The following is a 24,249-nucleotide window of genomic DNA, read 5'->3' on the forward strand; positions in this document are numbered from 1 at the left end:
TATTTAGCGACTGGCTTTAAAACGAGCCTTCGGCCACCTTTGCAGAGGGACAGCAGAAAACGCGACCAGCCTAACATAAACACGTCTACGCGGACCCTCCCCCTGCCGCAACCGCCACCTCCCCCTCCCCCCCCCCCATGCCGCCGCCCGCCTCGCCTCAGGCCCCAGCCGCCATGGCGAGGGGGGCGGGGCGAGGCTCTGCGCCCCGCCCCCGCCGCGCACCGTGGCCCCGCCCCCTGCCGCACGCCGGCCCCGCCCCCTCCCCGGCAGCCCCCGGGGCCTGCGGCGGTGGCTCGCCGCGGTCGGGGCCCTCTGCCTCGGGCGGGAGCGGCGCGGCCCGGGTAAGGGGGCGTCGCCGCCGCCGCCTCCCCGTCGCTTGGCAGCGAAGAGATGGGGATGGGGCGGGGTGGGGAAATAAATCCGAGGGGCGGGAGGAGGTTTCTTGGCGGAGGGGCCCGGTTCCCGCGGCCGCGCCTACGAGCGGCGAGCGCCCGCCCGCCGCGGCCCTTGCGGCCTTTCCGTCCCCCCCCCGTCCCCCCCCCCCCCCCCCCCGTGGCGGCGGGAAGGCCTCGAGGGCGGCAGCTTCGCGCTGGCGGGTGTCCGTGTCCTTCCCCCCGGCATCGTGGTGCCCTCTTCCCGGGGAGGAGGGGGCCTGCGCCGCCCCGGCGTGTGCGGGGCTGGGAGGGAGCAGGTCACGTCACGCGGTTTTGGTTGTGGGCTTCAAAAGCCGAGGGGGTCTTTCTATTTATCTATCTATTTATTTACTTCTTATTTTCATTTTCCTTTCTGAGGTGCAGCTTCAGCAAGTGCATCTTCTCATGGAAGCACAGTGTCTTACTTGTCTTGCTGATAACCCTGCCAGCAAATTAGGGCGTGCAAATCTCTAGTTTCTGTCCCGGAGAGATGTTATGTTAAGGTTTAGTTTCCATGTCGGGCTGAATTCAGGTAACTGTGGAGAGAGACTTCCTGAGTTCAAGATCTGATCTGGATTACAAAGGCATTTTTAATTATTGAAAAGTAATGCTTTGCATGGTTTTTAAGGGCTAGACTAGTGATTCTGGTGATCTGACTGATTAGCCTTATAGTAGTTTGATCTTACTGGCAGTTGAAGTTACTTATTGATGAAAAAGCTCTCTGTAAAGAAATGATGTTAATCCAGTAATACTGTTTTCGTAATGGTAACTTTGAGTCAATGCTCAATTTCATGAGAGTTAGCCATAAGCAGATACATAATTAATAGTAAGTTTGAGGAAAAATTCAAAAAAAATCCTATTAGTGTGCTTTGACCATTAAGATCATTGCAGTATTTCTGCACAATGTTAACAGGATACTTTTTTAGTGTGTGTTTGTCATCCTGGCTTTTACTATGTGATGTGGGATTGTGTTGAGCATTAACTCTCATTTTGTTTTGAAAATACCAGTGTTTTGGAGGATTGTTGCTCAATTCAGCATTGCGAGAAGACTTTCACTTTAATTTCTGTTTACAAGCTTCTAGATATAATTATTTTCAGTAAATATTGTTCACTAACTTTTTTGTAGTTAGGGTAGGTACAGGGTGCTTTGGCAGTGTTAAGGGTAAAATGGACCAATGGTATGTTTTATGAAATGATCCTTAACTTGAAGTATTTGTCTGTTATTTGCATGTTAGACTTTTCGGGATGAATGTTTCTCTTTATAAAATTGGTATTTGGAGAAAGAAATATTTGACCTTCTTAATAATACTGAAAGTTGTGAATTATTAACTCTTAGTTAAGCTGGATTAGGTGTTCTTCATGCATTTGGAGTAGAATGCTGTTTCCTTGACTTGAGGCATTATAATTTTCTTAAATTCTCAAAAAAAACCCTATTTATCCATGAGGTTTGTTTTTTTTTTTGAAATGCATTCTGCACTATTACTTTATACCTTCATTCACTTGAGGGAATGTATTTATATTTTTACCATTTTAAACTTCATCAGACCATCATATTTAATATGGGTCTCAATAACTATTTATTAAAATGTTTTACAGGGCTAATTTCTAGTAAGCAGAATTAATGAGTTTTATTCAGTGACTTAAGTCAGCAAGTGTGATATTATCAGAGCCTTTGCAGAAGATATTGGTGAAGTGGTGATGGAAATCTTAATTGTGACAATAGCAAACTGTGCTTTCACATGGTTAGCTAATAGTCTAATAGTTTCTACCAACTTAGCTGAGACAGTATAAAGTATTGCAGATGTGGGTTTTTTTTGACTATTCTCTAAGTGTGTCTACTTAAAAATCATGTAAAATGAGAACTTTTGTGTGTGACCTGTCTACCTCACTGTGTTACATTCAATTATGAATAAGATTCAAAATGAGTGGAGGCAAGGGGGAAGAGAAATCTCAGCAAATATACTAAATAAGTATTTCCTAATGGCTTTAGACTTTCATGCTAATATCAGCTAGACATCAATTGAAGCTCTGAAATGTTATCACTTTGGACATCAGAATTTAATTGTCTGGCACTGACAGAAGAACTAGACTACACTGACAGAAGAACTAGGCTAGTTACACACTAGGAAGTGTGGTAGAAGAAGTATTTTATGCTGAAGGTTCACATAAGGTCTTTACTAAAATTTGCTGTTTCTTGAACTGGGTAATCATTTCCTTATAATGTCATTTAAGCCTTATAAGGAGAAAAATAGGGGTAACTTGTAAAACTTGATGTTTTCCTTTTGTCTGGAAGACTCTTAAGGAGCTATAAATAGAAATTAGAGTGAAGAAGCTTTCAAAAGTTTGTGTTTTTTAAATGGGCTTCAGGTTCTAAAATAAAGTATTTCTTAAGAGCTCTACAGAACTTGTGGGGACCAAGCTTGCCTGGAGAAAGCTTCTCCACCATTTTGTGGAATAACTGTGTAAGTGGTGGAGTCCTGAGTTTCTTATTAAGAAATACTTAAGAATAAAATGACTGAAGTATGTAATGAAGAGTCCCAAATTTCAGTGCTAACAAAATAAGAGCTTTTCTTGTCCAAGTAATTTCAGGCTAGCAGCCCTGTGCATATGTTGATGAACTAGAGAAGACAGACAAACGGAAAAAAAAAATCCGTGAGTGTCCTATGTAATAAACCAATATTGTGCTTGGTATTTCAAACAGTCTGTAAGTTGTTTGGTCTCTTTAGAGTTCAAGAGTTTTATTTGATATCCAAAGGAATACTGATGTGATAAAACATAATTGTTATTGATAGTTGAAAGTCAATTTATTTGGCCTACAGTTGTTATAATATATTCAGTTTGTCAGAGTTATAAGCTCTTTTTGCTTAGTGTTTAGTGCTTAAATTGTAAATTTTGTAATGGGATCTTTATTTCTCTGAGCTGAAGTTGGGTTGGCCACAAAGTCCACTGCAGAAAAGCAGGAAATAGCTGTGAAGAAAATGAGCTCAGACAAGATTTGGCAGAGGTTTTTCTAATTATCTTTTCTCTGTCATCGTGCCAGTTCCCCTTTATGCCCACTCACTGTTCTGCCCCAAATCAGTGGCGTTTTCTTAATTTCATTTAAATTACATGCATTTGCTACATGTTACTGGTGTATGTGTGTATTTATAAAATATAAATACTATACATTATGCTTGTACATCTGTGAGGAGCTGATCATGTTTAGCTTAAAATTCTGACACAGTTTCAGGTCTTTGACAAGACTCAAAAATATTAATGACCTAGTATTTAGTTGAATAATTGAATACTATCAAGTGGAGTTTATTGGTCTCAAATGTAATATATATTATCAATTCAGTAACTGAAATTCTCATTTTTTGTGTTCCATGGGCTTAACAGTAACATTGGTAAAATGCATGCATTTCAGTTTTGTAGTTTGGAGTGGTTAAATGCCTTGAGGAAGACATTATGTAAGATAAGCTTCAGAATGTATTATGATGCATCCTTTTCATATGTCAGCTTTTAGTATTTTTCTTAAAATAGGTTATAATTGCATATTTAAAATCACACTGTTGATTAAACAAAAGCTCTATTTGAGCCATTTTGTGATTTCTGGCAAACATGTTTTGAAGGCTCTCATGAATTCAAGCATGGAGTGTATTTTCAAAGTCTTTTCTGTTTAGGTTTGAAGAACTGGTATATCATGTCGCATTTCACATGTCTCATTTGAGCATGTTCGTATGCAGGCACAAAACTATGCTTGCTCATTTTAAGAGTAAAAATGTTGGGACATGCTGTTAAAACAACCCAGAGGTAAAAATGCTAATGGAGATAAAAATAAGACACTGAAGATACCAAGTTTATAAGCTGTTTGCTCTGCTGTCTTTTCAGCTCTTATAGAGTAAGAATTAATGATAGTGAAAAACAGTGGTGTTCTGCAGCATAATGTTTATAAGCAGGCTCCCTTCAGCTGCAGGGAAAAAAATTAGTCCAAGGTTGGAGCAATTTGATTTGACTTTCAGAATCTTTAAGACTGATTCTTCAGGGGTGGGGAAGGATGACATTGCAGTTCCGTCAGGTGTCCCACTGACCCAAAAGTTTGACTTTTTTCCACCTCCCCCTTTCCCTTCTTTTAGCATGTGAACTATCCCCTGCACTCTTCTGCACCTTCTTCCAGTATTTTTGGAAAAATGCTGTGTAGCATGTATGTGAGAGATGTGTAATTGTAGTTACTTTTTTTAGGTTGCCACAAGAGCGTATTAATTTGAGGAATAGTCTTGCTCGAGGAAATTAGAAAACACTTTTTTTAACTAGCTAAGTTTTCTACGCATTTTTCAAGTACTGTTTTTGATCAAAGAAATGACATGACTTTAAGTTGTATAATCTTTTCATAGCAAATAAAATTTAAGTCCCACCTGAAAGAAATAGTAGGAAAGAAATAATAAGGCAAAACAAAATAACTTAGTATTTAATCATTAAGCAGAAGCAAATATTTGACTTCGTCTTAGTTTCCTCTCTGCTAACACAAGTATAGAAAAGTGTTTCCACTCACTTTCTATGCAAGGCAATTTTAATAGGTCGTCTTGCTTTATTTTTTGTTTGATATCTAGCCATCTTGGTAGCATATCTTTCAAAATTTTGCCGATAAGTTACTTCAAGGTTCATTGAGATAAACCACATGTGCAATGTAAATGTAGGAATAACTGGAATTTGTGTATTCATCTTGCATGTTGGATGAGAAATTCTTTTGAATTAAGGATAGGTAAGAATTTCTACTTCAAAGTCAAGCAGAACTACTCTAGTTCTGAACTTTCAGAAGAATCCAAACTCTTATGTATGCCCTTCTAACTGGAAGGCTTCCCAGTCTTTAAATGGATTGCATATTTGTAACTTGTAATTACTGCTGTGTTACTTAATTGAAAATCCAGGGAATTTCAACAGTTATACACTCTATTTTGTGCTTCTATTCTTGATTTTTGTGGGCATGCATCAGTTTCAATTTTTTGATCTTAATTTTTGTTAGTGTCTAACACTTGCAGAATGCAGCACTATCTGGAACACTTTTTTAATTAATAGATAGTAGGAACTCAGTGTATAGAAGATAGACTATAAGTTAAGGTGTATCTCTAACCATATAATAATTGAATAAGCAGATGAAATCTCTATTGGAGTAAGAGAACATGCAAGTGATCATAGTGGAGCTGACTTACCCTAAGTAGGAAGACGTGCTTCATAGTTTGCAGGAATTTCGTGAGAACAGAGCTGGAAGGGAGCACAAAATACAAGTGAAATGTAAAGAAAATGCAGTTCTGTGCCAGTCAGGGACAACAAAAGGCAAACTTCTTGTTTGAGGAAGGCTTTCTCTGTACCAAACAGTTACCAGAATTGGTACTATTTTTCGTATTAAGAGTTCATCACATAGTCGTCAGTACCTTCATGTTGGTTTGTACCATTCAGTCTCACTATTCAGAACCTCAGCCTGTTGATGCACTATGTAGACATGAGTTTTAAGTCTTACCCTCTCTCTAGACCAACCCACTGGATTTTAATTCAAAGCAATGTATTTTAACTCTGTAAATGATTTGTTTCTCTGTTTGTGGCTTTTGGTGATATTATGTGACCTGAATCATAGACTCGGTAAGGTTGGAATGGACCTCCAGAGATCATCTAGTCCAACCTCCCTGCTCAAGCAGGGGCACCTAGAGCATGTTAGACAGGATTGCATCCAGGTGGGCCTTGAAGATCTCCAGAGAAGGAGACTCCGCAACCTCTCTGGGCAACCTGGTCCAGTGCTCCGTCACTCGCACAATGAGGAAATTCCCCCTCACGTTCAGGTGGAACTTCCTGTGCTTCAGTTTCTGCCCGTTGCCTCTTGTCCTTTCACAATGGACAACTGAAAAGAGTTTGTCCCCATCCCCTTGACACCCTCCCTTCAGGTACTTAAACACTTTGATAAGATCCCCCCACAGGCTTCTCTTCCCCAGGCTGAAGAGGCCCAGCTCTCGCAGCCGTTTCTCCTAGAGCAGATAGAATGTCACATGTCAATTGAAATGACATAACTTTCCTATTTTATTCTCCTTTCCAAAGGTTCACTACTGTTCTTTTGGCTTGCATTTGGGTATTTTGTAGTTCTCTGTCACTGAGTGGATTTTAGTTTTGAATAAACAACTCCAGTACTGTGGTGTGCCTATTGATATGGTTTAACCATTTATACCTTCCTATTTTAAAACTAAAACCAAAATATTTGTATGGACTTTACATACTTAAACTGGGATTAAAAAAAAAAGTCTGTGGAGGAAGGAAGCAGAGTAGTCTTAAAATTCTGAAATATGCTGTGAATTAGTTCATAGGAAAGCAAATAAGCTAGCTCAATTTGAAAAATTACAGCATCAAATATTTGTCATGTTTCATCTGTCTGAGGATTCAGATGCTATGTCTCTGATTTAACTTGTTGAGGAGTAAGTGGTATTACAAACTCCATGCTACTTCACTCATTAAACAACAACTCATGACCATAAAGGCTGCTACTATATATGTGAAGAGCAGATGTCTTTAAGTTATCCTTTAAGCCTTTGAGCATCATTAGGTATCAGAATTATGTCAGTAAGATCTCCCAAGAGGTGTTAGCTAGTTTTCTGACACTGGAAATCCAGGGAAGGCTGAAATATTTTATCTAAAGTTATTTTAAGGCTTCTGTATTTGCTATACCAAAAATTTTTGCTGTTTTTATGGCTTCCTTTATGCCTGGATTCTGGAAAACTGAGACATGTGGCTGAACTTTAGTCTTGAAGCAGGGACTGATGAAGCCAGAGAGTCTTCTGTAGTGACAGGTGGCATAACAAGGGACAGCCTGCAAATTTCAGTTTGGGAGGCTTTGGTTGAACTGCAGGAAAACCATCTCTTATAGGAGGTTAGTGCAGTACTGCATAGGTTACCTGGAGAAACTGTCAGATGTTTTCAAATCTCAGGTTAACACAGCCTCAGTTGATCTAGCGTTAATCCTAGTCCTGTGCTAGTCCTGCTTTGAGGTTGGACTAGGTGATCTCCAAAGACCTGTTCCAATCAACAGTTCTGTGATTCTAAGATTACACAAAACATCGAGTTTTAGTCTCAGTTTTCTGCAATTATGTGCCTACTTCACATCAGTGAGATTTTCTATGAATTCATCTTTCTACTCTGCTTATGCCAACTAGGTGAATGAGCAGGAGGTGTTGATGAGTCTCCAGAAAAGTGGTATTAAAATTCAAGGACTTTGTAATGCACGTCCTTGCTTAGCTAGTACCTAGATTTGCAAGATGGGACTGCATCTGGAGATGCTTCCATCTTCTAAATTCTCTACAGATCAAACTATCAAGTAACTGAATCAACTTTAAAATTATAGTGGTACATTTCCCCAAGTGTGTACTACTTTTCTTTTTTTCTTTTTTTTTTCTTTTATTTTTTTCTTTTAAATATTCCCTTGTGTTTGCTAAGGAATACTTGTTAGGAAGAGCAGATACTTTTTCACTAGTCTAAAGCAATTTTTAAAAGGTACTGAAACCTTTAAATGCTTCTTGGGCACTGATATATCATGTTTAAAGATAGAATGCTGCTTGAAGATGGCATAAACACTGTTCAGAAAAGGGAGAAATGGAATGGTTTTCAGAAGGTCACTAGTAACATGATCATGACAAGCTGATTTCATGAAAATGAGTTCTTTGACTTGTATAAAAAGAGAGACTTCAGCAGAACCTCCCTGGTTTGTTTATAGTAGTGAGTGGTATCAGAATGTGTCTGGGTAAGCTTTGGAGGCAGTCTCAGGGTCGGTCTCTCTGTCTTACATTATATCATCTTCAGAGGAGTTGGGTTCACCTCTTTTGACTCTTAATCTGGATTTATGGTGGAATTGTCAAAAGATAGGTTGAGAGAATTAAGATGATGCTCCTGGAGGAGAATACAGTTTTTTGCCAAATACACTTGACTTAATAGATTCTGTATATACAGTGCACCCGAGCAGTTTTTACAGTTATATCCTGTCTGAATTGGTGGCTGAAGCAACTTGGTACAATGCCTATATAAAGAGTAATGTTGGGATTCATAATGGTGATAGATCAAATGGGTTGAGATGTCAGTTCTCATGCCTCAGGGTTTTGTGTTGATTCTGGAGCACAGTTAGTGGACTTGAGCCTGATGTGGTCTTCTGTGCTGAATCAGTAAATCTTGGAGTATCCGTGGCAGGCCATTCATCACCTGTGACAGGTACTGCTTACATTAGATCTTGAATTGGATGGTCTCTAGGGTCTTACTCCTTCAAAAAGCTGCTAACTCAGAATTTGGTAACTTTAAGATCATTTAGTTGTAGGTATGATGCTGCTTGTTACGCTTACATATAGTTGTTGCTTTATGTTACACAAATGTATGCTAAAATTACCTGAAACTGTCTTTCAATGAAGTTTAAATACTATGCCACATATTGTGTTTCCAGAGACTAATAGGGAATGTATGCAGTAATACAAGTCTTTTTATCATAACATACATAGAAAACCCTGTAGCATTACACTACTGCAAAATAGTGTAGTTTTTCAATGGGTTTTAGCAGAAATCATGACACAGCATTACTTTGCTCACATAACTACTTTATGCAAGTATGATTTCTCTGATATTTTAACATAAGATAGTGTTTGTTTTTCTAATATAATCTCCATATGCTACTTTCGGTTTTGCAGACCTGTTGATAACCCTTTATTTATTTTTTTTTCACTGCTAATCACATCTGGTATCAGTTAAATTGTGTTTTTTACTTTGAAAGAAAAGTCATAAGCTATGTTGATGCTCATGCATAATAACAAAAGTAAACTAATACAAAGAAGATAAAATGAAAGAACAGGGATAGCATAATGATAGGAAAGAGAAATAGGAAAGAGCTGATTTGAACTACATGAAAGTTGCATGTGACCTGAACTAAATATTGATCATCCCTGGCTTGTCTGCCTTTTCCTGAGCAGTGATTTGTGTGCTCTGGCAACTCCCTACCCCACTTTTTCTTTGTGTTCCTGTATCCTCACATTTGCCTGGTGTTGCATTACAGATCCCCATCTGTTTTCCCCTTGTGCTTTGACTTTCTGTATCTTTGGACAAATTGGGTTTGAAACACTGTACTACTTGGAATCAAAGAACCAGAAAGGCTTTTACCATATCTGAAGGACAGTCCACGCAGGAAGAGATAAAGTTTTGGTTCTTGACTTGCAGAAAATTATGCTCCAAGTATTACAGAAGCTTGTCTGATGTGATTTATATTGCAAGAAATATAGCTTTATATTCTGAATACTTGCATAAAATTAAATTTTGTCTGTTTTCTTGAAACCTTTGTGATTTCCTTTGTTAACACTTCCTAGAAGCTTTAATTAGAAAAAGTTTTCATGGACTAATACAGGAAATCATATACCAAACTGTCCAAGTTTTATAAGAAATTTAGCCTGAGAATATTTTTTAAAAGCCCTTTAGTCAATAGAGACTTAATGCAATTGCCTTTGCCTTTTACTGCTGACTTGCATAGACACCAGTCAGGCAATGTAAGCTGTCATAGCAGCTGTAGTTATCTGCAGATCGAATGTTAATGTATTTACCCAAAAGAATGATTGCTACAGCATTCAGTTATTTTAATGGACTTCTAGTTACTTCACTGGTGACAATGCAGAATGTGCTGAAACCTGACACTGCCATTTTTCAGCAACTTTATGTGGAAGACCTCTTCTAAATTAGCTTACTATCAATAGCATATAAATCAGGGTAGGTAACTTGTTGCACAACATTATGCCTTTTATTTGTGCCTGTTTAGTGCTCATTCTAACTAAAGGGAAATTGCAGCCTTCTAAATCTAGACAGTGCACCGTCATTCCAAGCTGTCTAATTGAACAGTTTTCTCTGTTTCACAAATCTTCTGAGAGATGAAGAGACTGTAGAAATGTCTTATTTTAGAAACATTTTTTTTCAGAATCTCCTTGCCAACTGTTCTTAGTTTGTCAGAATAACCCCCCCCCCCCAAAAAAAAAAAAAAAAAAAAAAAAAAAAAGACATGATAAGATGAAGTACCTTGGAGGTTTTGGTGACTAATGTCTTGGGTTTTTTATTTTAAAGAAATTCTCCCCATATGGATCAGCCTTCTAGTGATGGTGAAACAGGAAGAAGACTACTCTAAGCAAACCCAGGATGAATCGGGTGCCAAATGATGCAGAAAATGCTCACAGCAGCAGTGTGGAATCCTGTCCTTCCTTGCGGGACATCCATTCCATCAACCCAGCACAGCTGATGGCAAGAATTGAGTCGTATGAAGGAAGAGAGAAGAAAGGCATTTCAGATGTCAGAAGGACTTTCTGTTTGTTTGTTACATTTGATCTCTTATTCATAACCTTGCTGTGGATAATAGAGTTAAATGTGAGTTCTCTTTTCAGTATTGTTAGACTTTATTTATTGGATAATTCATTTCTGAAATGGTTAGTGAAATATTCTTTTCTATGCAAAATGTATGCTCTTTGTATCATTATTTAAACTAAAGTAGCTGCTTTAGTTTTCATGAACATATCTGTTTACCTGAACCTATATTTAGTCACTGGATATGTGCCTTATTTTGTTCATATCATTACATCCTTTGACATTCCTGTAATCTACTAACTCAGTCTGTTAACAAAGTGAAGAAGCCATTAGAAATTCAGTGACCTTTTCAGGCAGCAAGTAAACAAAAACATTATTAAACTTCTTTCAATTTGTAACAAGTGTGAATTTTAACAATATTCAAAACTTTGCTGCCTTCTCAGTAACTCAAAAAGCTTTTGATATTTGTTGAAGTGTTAGTCCTTGGAAAAACTTACTAGCAACTTACTGCTGTTGCAGTGGTGTTTTCTTTAAGCCGAACTTAGTATATATACAGTGCTTATGGCAGGATGCATTTGAACAACATAAACTCTCACAATTACTGCTGTTCTTTTAAATCTAGCATTTGTAACATGAATGTTTTTATTCTCATGAAATTTTCAGAAAACAGTAGGATGGTTTATTTGTTATTAGTTGACCAGTAACATCCTAGTTTTTGAGCTAGGTTTTAAACTATAGCCTGAAGTATTTGTTTAAGAAAGCACACACAAAAAAAAAAAAAAAAAAAAATAGGAGGAATCCATTTCTTGGATAGTAAAGATCTTGAGTAAATATCCTTTTTTTTTTTCTTTTTTTTGTCAGCATTCGTTTACAAGATAACCAGCTTGTGGCTATTGATCTGACCTTACGAAGTTTAGGATTCTCATGTATTTTTAGGCCAGTTTCTCAACAGTTTAGTCAACTAAGAGGAACAGAATCTGGTTGTATATTTCTTGTCCGGGATTCAGAACAGACTTTCACGTTAGTTCTTTTGGTATCTTTAATTAAGACTATATAGGAAATGTTACCAGCTCCTGAAGCTTTATTTTGAATAGTGTAGAATTAAGGACCCTTAAGATGCCAAGAGTTAGCAGTTTTCTTTTTGTGGAAAAACTTTATTTTAAAGAAAAATTATTATGAACTCTTAAGTCTTATAGTGTCAGAAGTCAGCAAGAATGAAAAAACAGTTTTTGTCTTAGTAATTCATAGTATCATAACTACCATATCATATGATAGTTATTAGAGTGACACGTAGCTCAGTTTTTTTGGTTGTTGGTTTTGGTTTTTGTTTAGCTATATTTTCTTCATAGGGAAGCTAAATAGTACTGTTATGCCTGTCCTTCCCTGATAAATACCTAATGGGCCTTCAGAACTGCCACCAGAATTTCTCTAAATACTGTTCGAATAAACCGGGTCAAGATCTTTATTGTTTGTTTATTGTTTATTTATTACTAGTTACAGAATGAACGATCACCGAAATCTATTCCAGTAGGAGCAACAGTCAGAGTGGGTAGCTTGAGAATGTTGTAGGGAAAATGAAAATCAAGATCAGTTTTATAAAATATGAACAATATTCTTTCCTTTGGCCATCCATTATCTGAAGTGCTTAAGCATAATTTTTGTCTGTTTAAATGCTTCAGGGCATATCTCCATGGCAGTTTGAACAAACCTTAAATGAGGACTGTCATGGTTCTTTGTTCATTCTTGTGTTAGCGTGGGTGCTTATGCAGCTACCTGTTGAAAAATTTCCTGAACTGTCTCAGTCATCAGCTGGTGCTGATGTGTTGCATCCTCTTATTCTTTAGTGTCTTGTCTTTGTTTTGTCCCTTAGGAGAGGGCTGAGACAACATGTCTGGGATCAGGGAGAAAGAAAGGATCAGGCAACCCTTGTTTAAATTGACCTAAAGTGCCGTGGAGCAGTGTCCTTTGCGTTGCTGTTTTTTTCATAAATGCTTCCCAAAACTTGTGAGCAATCTAGTTACCATTTTCCTCCATCTTTCATTCTGTCCAGTATATCTTATTTATACTGGAAACAGATGATGATTCCTGATAATGGCAGAGCAAACAAGAGAAAGCAATATGTAGAAATATGTTTGTCAGCTAGCCAAAGGTGAGGTGAAATGAAGGGTTGAAGAAGCAGAAGGAACTGTGGTTTCTATTCTACCACCAACTGTGGTTGATGAATAGTCCCAGCAAAAGCCTCTAAAATACTAACAGTATAATTGAGAGAGTATTGAAGCATCTACACTGTATTGCTTTGACATAGTGAGTGTATGTTGTTGCGATGCCTCGTTATCTCCTTTCTTTAGAAGGATTATAGTACTCAACAGTATTAAAGCCTTTTGTTACTATTTTCTAGTACATTACGTTCTTATTTCATGTATTTAATCTAAACCTAATCTCAATTGTCTAATGTTAAAATGATCTTTGGAATAGGGTATGAACATGAAGGTTATTCACTCCCAGCTAAGCTGTATTCCTCTTCTCTGAACCAGTACATCCTAAATTATTTTCTTACTGACACATCTTGAACAGGAGAGGTGATGAGAACTTCCATCAAAAAAAGCCTGTGAAACACAGGAAGGAGCTGAACTTGCCTGTTAGTTATCTGTGAGAGAATGTTCTAATGATGCAAGCTGCTGCTTTGTTTTTTACAGTATTTCTTACTCGGTTCTATAGAATCAATAGCGTATATGCTTTTTTTGAAAAAAAGCTGAAATATGAATTCAGTAACAGAATTGAAGTGCTGAAGCATCAAAGAAGAAACCTGACTGATTTTGATTGTCAATATTTGACTAACTAGAGCTAGCTTTTTCATGGCTTTCTGCTCATCATATTAGCTGTTTTGACCCTTCTGAGATGTAAAAATCTTACTGAATTTATATAGGAGAACCAAGATTTAAACCTTTCTTTTTCCATCAACAACTCGCTTATTTTTATTTTAGGATAGTCTGAAGTGTAACTTGAATAGGTCAGGCTATTAACACTAAGAATTCTTAGCCTAAGAAATATTTTGACTTTGAAATTGTATGTAATTGTGAAAAACAAATGAGGGTAACAGTTCTGATCTTGATACTTAGCATATATGTCCTCTGTACTTAATTTCATGAGGTTTTTGTACATTGATGGGGAGCTATTAATTTACCTTGCAAATATGAGACTATTTTCCTTCAATAATTCTGTTCTAGTGCTGTTATGTGTCTTTGTTCCTTTGTAGGTAAAAGGAGGCATTGAGACTACTTTAGAGAAAGAAGTCCTGCAATATGACTACTCTTCTTCATATTTTGATATATTTGTAAGTGTTCTCAAAAAAAAAAAAAAAGACAAGAATCAATACAATCTTCCCATTTTTCTCCTTCCCTAGATGTGCCCCAGTTTGAACCCTGTGAAAGAGTTGGTCCTTTCTTGATAAAGCAGGAGGAATTGTGCCAAATTTCACCTGTCTTGGGGTTGCTCAGCCCTGCTTTAACTGCAGGTGCTCATGAAGCCTGTCGATAGAGGAGCTTAGGCACACTTAAATTGAATCTTCCACTTTGGGAGAAAAAAAGATGAAAAACTCGGTCAAGAACGAAAGACTGATCTAACATAGATAAAATTCATTAAGGGGAGGAAAAGACCAGTGGTTGTCTAGCTGTAAAAATACTGTATTTATATTGACACTTTCATTCTTCCACAGACATATTCCCTCATAAAGAGGAAAGACTTTTTTCCTGGTTTGCCTAAGTCAGGTTGTTTTTCCCCAGATTCCTGTTTTTTAACTGAAACAAGTTTTTAAGACTAGAAAATGGGTAACAAGTAGTATGATTTTCCTTTCCTAGGCACAAGGGCATTAGGGACATAGCTGCTTTAGGAATCTTTTTTCTTTCAGCTGGGATGTAGCTCTGTGGTTGCAGTGCATTTTGCACTGTATGGACCATTGAGTTATTGATCTCCAAGCAAAACTTGTTTCTTTATGTGCAAATCTTGTAAAGGGACCCATCTTCTTGCATGAGCATTAATTCTACTAGGTCTTGTTTGCCCTGCAGAGATGAGTAGTTTCGATATAAATCGCTTTATACTAATGACTATACTGAGAATATCTCTTTGAAACTAGTATGAAAATCTGTCTTTCCCTCTGGTTCGGCCATTTACTGTGTCAGATAGAATGAGGCATTGGATACAAAAGACTTAAAAGCTAGCAAAATATACTGCTTCTGTCTTTATCTCCCATTACTTTACTGGCAGTTTCTTCATGATACGTGTTACTGCAGAAGCAAAAAGTGTTATCTGTTAATTTGGATGCACTGGGAATTATTTTGTCTGTAGGTGAACCAAAGGGTTAAAAACATCTGGTATCAAGTAATACACCTTTATTCCATAGGAAGGGACTAGGTCATTGAAATCCTATGTAAGCTTACAAATTATTTGCAGAATTCTTTTTTTCTGGTACAGATGCCACAACACACATATTTGTGTGATATCAAATGGGTTCATTGTACCTCTGGCTATTTCTTTCATTATTCCCCCCCTCCTCCTGTCAAAAGACAGCGTTCTTCAGTTTCAAGTGTTTGTTTTATGCTTTATAGATTGTGAGCATATCTCTTAAAAGAAGTTAGAGGCAGTCTAACGTCAAGGAATAAACGGAGAAACAGAGGGCTAGGGTCCTTGATCCAGAAATCCGGTCTAGCTGTTGCTATTGATTCATTCTTTGGCCTAGAACAAATCCTGTAGTTCACCTTTCACTGCCTAATGTTTGGAACGGCTTGCTGCTTAGCTATGCTTAAGTACTTGCTTAATTGAAAAAGTAGGGCTGGGGTTTTTTTGGGTGCAGTAAGAAAGAGAAACAACTGCATGCATCTCTATAAAGAATAATTGGTATTTGCAATGTTGAGATTTTCAGCAAAAATTTAATGAATAGTGTTTTTTTTTTTTTTTTTTTTTTGTTCTCTGATGCATTTTTGAAGTCTTGACAGTTTATAATGGTATTCTTGCATAATAGCATACTAGAAAGATTAGTGAGAAGTACAGTGACACTTAAGGTATTTGCTGGATTAACTCTGTCTAGATTGAACTATTTAGATTCCAGTTAATAAAATTATCATAAACATACTTTATGAAGTTTTCTTACCTTATGTTTGTGGAATTGCACATGCTTGCCTGTTCGATGCCATGTAAGCATGTCAGTGATGCCATCAACCATGTGTTTTAAAAATGGGAAATGATATATTATTTTCTATCTTAATAAGCAAATCCACTTTCAAATTTGTTTCTTCATAGCAGAACTTGATTTATCCCGTTTTAAGTTGTTTTGTAAGCAGTTAGTATTTTCAGTGAGAAACTGACTGAGAATCTTGTGGTTCTTCTGTGTTCTGAATTAACCAACAAATATTTTTTTCCTTTCTCTATAGCTACTGGCAGTCTTTCGATTTAAGGTGTTAATACTTGCATATGCAATGTGCAGACTGCGCCATTGGTGGGCAATAGCTGTGAGTAGTAGCCAAGCCTAATGGAGTTTTAATTAGAATGGGTCAAACTTAGACAAATTTTAGATGCCTCTTAACATTTGTATGTTAAGAATCATCTTGATGCTGTATATAAAAATTCACTGTACAGTAAGTAGTAACAGATTGAAAACTTTTCTGGAAGATTTTTAGCTTAAAGACAAAAATTAATAGCGTAGTGTGTGTGATCCTTACTAAGCATTATGTTAACACAAGTTGAAGGTTTATTTTGAATCCACTGTGTATGCCTAACCCCTTGTTACCTTTGACTTCTTAATTGTAGTTTGAAATATACACGCAGTGGAAATGAACTGTATCTAAAAAGAGGAATTGTCATTATTGTACCAGATATCCACTTCTGTGTTAACTCCCCAATTCATAGCTTTTTAGCGAGTTTTGGATACCAACCATTGATCTTATATTGCTTTTTGTTCGGCAAAATATAGATTATGCATCCCTTAGAAAGGAAGTTCCTGAGAACTGTAGCCAATGATATTTTTTTCAGTGAGTTGGAACAAATATTTTTAATACAGCTGTGCTGTGAGAAAGAATGCAAAACTGCTTAATGACAAACTCATGCTTCCATCTGTTTGTTTGCTTAAAAGTTAATACTGCAGCTTGTAATATGAAATGCATATTACTGGCTCAGTATATTGTAATTCTTTAGTTTTTTTCTGTACATTATTATAGATGCATGTAGAGTATGTCCATATATAACTTTCTTCAGCTGAGTAGCATGCAATCTATTTAGTAGTCTGAGATTGCCTGTCATGATTTTTGAAGTTATTAGCATGACACACAAGTGTATATGTAATAGTAATTGCTGCTCTGATTGTGATGGAATTTTTATTTCAAAGTGCATGCATCTCAAAACCCCTTACTTGTGTAGCTTTAGAATATTTCTTCCAATGACATCCTCCAACTTGATGCAGTTTGGTCATGAGTTGGAGAGGGTTGACCCATTGTGCTGGGAAGCAATAGACATACAAAGCTTCAATGAAGGTTGTGCAGAAGCCACTAAGCTTAAAATCCCATTTGCGCTAACCAGAAGCTTGTTCAGTTTTGTTATTAAAGTAGTGCTGGACCCAAATGCACTAATGTAGTTAGAAGCTTTGCTTAAATGCACTGTACTTGTCCACTGCCTTTTTCTACAGACACAAGGTCTGTTTTTATCTTACTTCCCCTTTTTCAAATGGGAATTAGGAATATTAAGTCTTCAACGGAAATTAAGTATTGTTGACAATATGAGAGGGTGAATTACAGCGTTAATTCAGATTTTCTCCTGCAAAGGTGCTTTATTATTTGAAATGATTGCCTTGATATCAGTAGTATCAAAAAGCATTTGGAATAATAGTTATTTGCTTTTTATTAAATAGATATCTTTTTTAGGGGAGTTGATGAATAGAATATTCCATCTTCAATATACAGTAAGACCACAATTTATACAACTCAGTATTTGCATAGCATCTAAACTGCCTGTCTGCTGAATGGAAGTAAGCATTTGGAGATCTCCATATTCAGGAGATTAATTTAATTGACAAAACTTATCAAGTATAATTAAGTTTATCTGTGATCTTGTAGTTACTGGTAAATGCTTTTAAAGCTGCTGCTGATACATAATTGCGGAAATAAGAAAGTAAATCCAGTTACTAGTCTTAACTGTTTTTACCCTGTCTCTTTCAGTTTACAACGGCAGTGACCAGTGCCTTTTTATTAGCAAAAGTAATTATTTCACAGGTACATATTCTAATCAAATGTTTGTTTGTTTATTTTTTCGCTTCTTGAAGAGGCAGGATTCTTGAAGATAATTTCTTCAATGTGCGGTTTTGTTTCCTTCAAGCTATTTTCACAGGGTGCTTTTGGCTATGTGCTCCCCATCATATCCTTCATACTTGCCTGGATTGAAACCTGGTTTTTGGACTTTAAAGTGTTACCACAAGAAGCAGAAGAAGAAAACAGTAAGCTTTTGTTATTCCCCTCAGTCAGTGCAGTTGGCTACATTCATTTGCATACTATATGGCAAAAGAATGGTTCTTTCAGTTTTTCAAGAACTTTGAAGAACTGTGGAAAAGTTATTCATATGATATATTTTTTTTTCTTGAAAGGAATGTGTATGCTTTCAAAGAAGTTGAGTTTCAATTTAAACGAGACCAAGTTAAAAGTTACAACAGCCAGAACCAGTCATTTGTCAAGCACTCAGGAGCATGTCTAATTTTGTGTGGTTAAGGCACAAAAATTGAACATATCTAGGCTTGTAAAATTTTGTGGTAATATACAGAAGTTGTTACTGGCTCCTCTTCTAGGAAGAAGAGACACCATAACTCTGTGTCACTAACTCTCCTTTTGAGGTAGAAAGGGAATGTGAAGAAGTATTCTAGAGAGTGTGCATCATGCACAGAATGAGACTAGAGCAGGTATGAATCTCAGCTCCTTCAAGATGAGGCAGCAAGTCATCTGACTCTAGGAATGCAATTAAGTGAGACAAAAAATAGGCATGTTTGGATTGTGTTGTGTGATACTTCTTATACACAGGTACTTCTATGGTGCCTTGCTTGCTTTTAAGTTAGTTTTGAGGCAAACTGGGAAAACGGCTCAAAGTATTTATTGTTTTTGACCAGGTATGTTTCTCTCATCTCTTTAGTAGGAGTAGAAATGTGACTGTTTTTCCATCTTACTATTGTGTTAAAAACCAATTTCCTAGCTTTTCTAGCTAATGCAGTGCTGTTCATAATTTGGAGAATTTTTGTTCTTAAAAAATTAAAACAAAACTGTCTTTCCAATGAGAAAGCTTTCTAGCCCTAAATGCTTCCTTTGGAGCTTCTGTGAACAGTTCAACTAAGAATGAAAGCCTTAATAAAAAGAATAAAAAGATATGGATGCATTTGAACAGAACAGGTTGATTCTGGTTCTTGAGAAGCAGATGAAGTCTTTTTTTGTTATTTTTTTCTCTATGTCTCCATGTTTGCGACCTAGTATGTGCCTTTTAATATCTTGTGACTCATTTAGAGACTGATCTTCCTCTTTTGCATGGAGTAGAAATATAAGTAACATACTGCAGTATCCTTTAGACACTGAGTAGGTCACAGAGAAGAAGCACATTCATACAAGTAGTGCTTATTTTTACAGTATTGCTTAATTATTGAGGATTATACATTTGATTGTATCATCCAGTTTTCATGCCTCGTCATTTTTTACTTAACTGTAGTAGTTCCCATTTGCTTTCTTGCCACTGATATTTGGCTTCTTCTGGCTGTTATCTTACGTAACCGGTTAATGTGATAAATTAGTATGTGGAAATATAGTTTGAATTGGAAAGAGTTTGGGTTTTTATAACTGCTAGCTACCTCAGGTAGCTTTTCTGATTCAGTAGAATGTCAAGACTTCTTTGTCATCAATTTCCATGTGGCAGAGTGTAAAGAATGGAAGTTTGATTGTCTTATATTGACCTAAAATGCATCTTTACCCTGCTAGTTACTAGGAGACCTTTTGATGGCAGTAAGGGTGAGATGAGTTCCCTTCTCCCCCAGCCCCACTTGTTTTTCCTCTATTATACCCATCAGAATACTCATCTTTACTCATTACATTTTCTTGATTTTTAGATGAAACTGAGCCTGTTGAGAGAGATTAAGCAAAGCAAGCTATTAAGGGGGAGTTGGCTTTGCCTCCTAATGAGGGGCCGAAGTGAGAAAATACACTTCCTTGGTTACGTGTGACAGCTCACCTAGCATTTAAAACATGTTTCAGAATTCTGGTTGTATTAATGAATTTGCATATGGCTTCATCCTAACTATGCAACATCATAAAGTGGGAGAAAGGATTCTTTCACTCGTGTGTATGGTACCTCTGTTTGGCTGAAGTATCTCTTTTTAGTTTCTTGAAATTATATGGAAGACTTTAGATTAATGATTTGTTTTTTCTGAGCTATTTTTATAGTAGTAACTTGTTAGGAATGCTAATACAATACATTAATCTTTACTATGACTTTTTTCTTTAAAGTATTATGGATAATAGTCTCTTTCTTTCTTTCTTTCTCTTAGGATTGTTGATAGCGCAGGATGCCTCTGAGCGAGCAGCTCTTCTTCACCCAGGAGTCATCTCTGATGGGCAGTTCTATTCTCCTCCTGAATCTGTAGCAGGTAGTTATATTTGCATAATGAACGCTTTTTTCTTGTTGGCATTAAACCTCTACATATTTTTTTCCACCTCTAGAGCATAATGGGGGAGTTTAAAGGGAAAAAAGTGTATTTTCCTTTTGAAATGAGAAATGTACCATGCAATCCTAAAATGAGGGATTCTTTTATAAAATTTAGTTAAGTTACAACCTGTCAGCTGAATCACAGTACACTTCATGGGCCTTCTCACATGCCCCAGAAGTGATATGAAATGTGCTGGATTAAACCATCATGAGTGATTCTCTAATTCACAGCCAAATCAGATCAAGATAAGCTGATCATTTAGCAGAGTCCAGGAGATAGGCAAATAACCTGTTAAATGCATGAACTTGATTGCTTTAGATTTGTTTTATCCATTTCCTGCTAAGTTCTCTCAGAGTAATACAGAAAGCAATCTACACAGCATTTTAGAACTTTGAAAATAATTTATACGCTGCTTTAAATAATCTAACATAAAGCTAACCTAAATACACTGCATCAGTTTTACATAATCATTTCTAAATCCCTTTCCATTTTTAGGGGAAAGCTTCTAGACTTCATATCCAAATTGCATCTAGTTAAGAAGCAATTAAGAGTTTTCAGAGGATAAAGACAGTTTTGTCAAATGTTAGTATACTACTGGCTATAAGATACAGGTAGTCTGACATAAATTGGTACTGCTACTGAGAGAGATGGTTATTGTTTTTTCTTCTCCCTCTATCTTGCTGGCAATTGTATTTATGCAGAGCTGTTGCTGCTTATTCCAGCCTGAGCTTGGAACTGTGCCATATTGTAGGTCAGTCAGTGAACCTGAAAGAAAACTGGTTTTAAACAAAACGAAATTTCAATCAAAGGCTCTTTCCTTTCTCATAAAAACAACAACAACAAAATCCTCCTTCTCTCTATTTAAAAAAAGAAAAAGCTGTTTTTGAGGACAAGTGTTAATTAAATCTTAACTCTGTATATAGTGCATTTCGTTTCAGTTGAGGTTAGAGGTGAATAAGCCCCAAAATAAATGGAAATACTGCAAGGTTTAAGAACTCGTTTGTAGGTATTTTGAGAAAATAGGTAATTTCTTCATGGGTTGAGTGGATTTGAGTTTGACTTATTTGAGGACCCAGTATGAATTCCAAAATCCCATGTCAGTCTCTTTATACTAAAATGTAAGAGTCTCTTTTAAAGTTGTGCTTTATCATGTACTAAAATTAGAATCTTCATATCTACTAAATACTTACAGCTATCCTTGCCATCTTACATTATAAAGATATAATTGTTGGTGATACCTTTGACAACTTGATGGCTGCCTTTATATATAGTTCCTGATTGTCTTTCATACAGCTCCATCTAGGGATGACAAAGGATTAAGACAATTTCGGGTATAATGCTCTGCTCTGCTCTACCAGCATATTGTAAGTCTGGGAACATTTCTGTGCTTCCAGATAAAGTTACCATCTTTTCCACTTGGAAATTGTTAAAACCTTACGGAGTGGCCACAATCTCTAGATGTAATGTAGATTTAAAAAATTAATGATTCAGACTGAATATATATACTCACTGATCTGTTTTGCTGTCAACAGATCTTGAGGAATATTTGTCAAAGAATTATGCTGGATTCAGCCTGGCTTTTTTGACAGTAAAATATAGTGTGAGAGAGAATGAGTTGAGCTAACATATTTTTTTTGGCAGTTTGGCTGGCTTAATGGTGCATGTGTAGTCAGCTACTCTACCTCAGATTTCAAGTGATGACTACAGTCATATGACTCTGCCATTGCTTTGACTTTAATGAGTTGTCAGTGGTCACTTGCGCCTCAGTAACAGCTCATGTGTCTTCTGTTAATCTGCCTTAAATGCCAAGTAAATTATGTTGGTTTAAGCACCGTTTATGGGTATGAGAAGTGAAGAACTGTCAAATACAAATATTTGAATTAAAACACTGAACTCTTCTGAAAACTGGCAGAGATGTACAATAAAAAAGCTCACAATTAAAAGTATTTACTTAAATTCTGTACATGTTTAGGTAAAATAAAACCATGGATTGTTGTAAGATAGCAATTTTTAGTCAGCTTACCTGATGTATTGGTAGGAAAAATTTTTAAAGATAAACTATTCTGTCTGCAGGCTAAATAAATACCTTTGCTGACATGCTGATGTGTCTAAAAACAAACACTAACTTTCAGGAGGTCACACTGGAAACATGCTATTGAAATTTGCAGTATGATTATGTCTTAGTTTCTTTTGAAGACACACGAGGGACATAACCTTTTTTGCTCCACTGGTTTATGTGTTGAACCTTCATCTTCAATATAAAGCTTGATTGCTGCGTAGCCATTGTGGTAGTGTGAGGTGCAAAATTGGCCTGGATACAGTTAATTTCTACAGATACTTAAGAATTTCAACCTCAAAATGAAAGGCAGTTATGCTATTCCAGGAAAATGAAAGGCCTTAGCTTTTCCTTTTACCAACTTAGCATTTCTGTCTTTCTTTTTGTGCTCCTTTGTGAGAAGGAATACGGGACCATAATTTTGCTTTCAACTAGTGGCAGAAGGCTAAAGTTTCCCAGACATTTTATCAAAGACTGTTACTTCTTATTTGTTTTCCTGTGCGAGTCCCATTTAAGCTGCCCAAGACAAGTACATAAAAATACATGGGCTGGAGCTAGGAATTTTCTCAGTAGTCCCAGATAGTGCTGACTGCTACCTCAGATGTGGGCAGGGAGACATGTGGCTTGGAGTGGGATTCGAGGAGGGCAGGTCTGTGGTGTTCACATGAACTTGCTTAATATCAAATTGCGGCCAGCCTTGGGACCAGCTCAACTTTTTACTCTGGGTCTTGCAGCCCTTTGACTGAAAAAAAATTACTGAGGCCAAGAAGAGGAAAAGACAGTAAGTGGTAGTGGAGAGGCAGAGGGAGATGCTAGATGCATGGTTTAGAGAAGACCCCTTGCCAGGGGACTGGTTAACTTTATAGAGCAGCATTTCTTACTGCTTTGGGAATGTTGTCACCATATGTCTTCCAAAGTGCGGGCTGGAACAAGGGAGAAACCCTGCTTGCTGCTTGCCAGTGAACAAATGTGTGGTGTTTTTTTTTGTTTTTTTTTTTGTTTGTTTGTTTGTTTTTTTTAATCCCATGTGTGTCATAATGAAGGCTTGAAGCACCAGTGAAAACTGTAACAAGCCTTCAAGGTGGCAAGTCTGACAACCAGATAAGTATTTGAAAAGAAGAAGGAAGCCTTTTTAAGGGAAGTGCTTTTTTTGAAGTCCCCTTTGCTAAACCAGTATTAGTGCTGCTCTTTTTAATTTTTTTCTTTAAACTAGCTAATAATGTTCTTTCCTTCCTATTTAGGATCAGATGAAGAATCTGAAGAAAAACAGGACAGCGAAAAACCAGTTGTATAGCAAATGAGAGAAAGCAGGTAAGTACTTTCACACAGAACCTGAATTTTTGTAAAATTTTTTTCTGTTTAGCTTCTTCCCAAATAATTAGGATGGTGGGATAATTCTCAGGAGTTCATCTTTAAACCCAGTCTGTCTTTCCTAGCAAGCAGTTCAAGCAGGATCTCCTGCCAGGCAGGTATTTGGCTGTTGAGAGCCTGTAGTTGTGCTCCTTGGCCTTGAATGCTGACCAGCCAGGCAAGAGAGTGGTGGCAGCAGAGCAAGGGTCTGAGGTAGCTCTTGTGGAGTCCAGTGCAAAAGGCTGTGGGCTCAGGGTGAAGCACCTCCAGTGTTTCTTCTCTGGCCACACTGGAAGTACAGTGATGGATGAGAAATGGAAAAACTCCCTCCTTGATGAAGAAAAGAGAAATTTCTCTGGAGTTGGGAAAGCAAGAATACTAAGAAG

At 37.0% G+C, this 24,249-nt stretch overlaps 1 protein-coding gene across 5 annotated transcripts; it reads left to right on the top strand.

The window, feature by feature from the left end:
- The first annotated feature begins 253 nt into the window (after positions 1 to 253).
- STARD3NL (STARD3 N-terminal like) lies at positions 254 to 23,824 on the top strand. 5 transcript variants are annotated; one of them, XM_062569567.1, is made up of 8 exons: positions 254 to 341; positions 10,509 to 10,805; positions 13,999 to 14,076; positions 16,169 to 16,246; positions 17,945 to 17,998; positions 18,102 to 18,219; positions 20,299 to 20,397; positions 23,755 to 23,824. In XM_062569567.1, exons 2-8 carry the CDS (start codon positions 10,581 to 10,583, stop codon positions 23,805 to 23,807), a joined length of 705 nt encoding a protein of 234 aa, XP_062425551.1. In that variant the 5' UTR covers positions 254 to 341; positions 10,509 to 10,580; the 3' UTR covers positions 23,808 to 23,824. The 5 variants fall into 5 exon arrangements, with proteins under 5 accessions (XP_062425551.1, XP_062425554.1, XP_062425549.1 ...); XM_062569565.1 differs by lacking the exon at positions 254 to 341 and adding an exon at positions 850 to 945; XM_062569568.1 differs by lacking the exon at positions 254 to 341 and adding an exon at positions 2,644 to 3,065.
- The last annotated feature ends 425 nt before the right edge of the window (positions 23,825 to 24,249 follow it).

This window comes from Rhea pennata, chromosome 2 (genome assembly GCF_028389875.1).
Source record: "Rhea pennata isolate bPtePen1 chromosome 2, bPtePen1.pri, whole genome shotgun sequence".
Taxonomy (NCBI): Eukaryota; Metazoa; Chordata; class Aves; order Rheiformes; family Rheidae; genus Rhea; species Rhea pennata.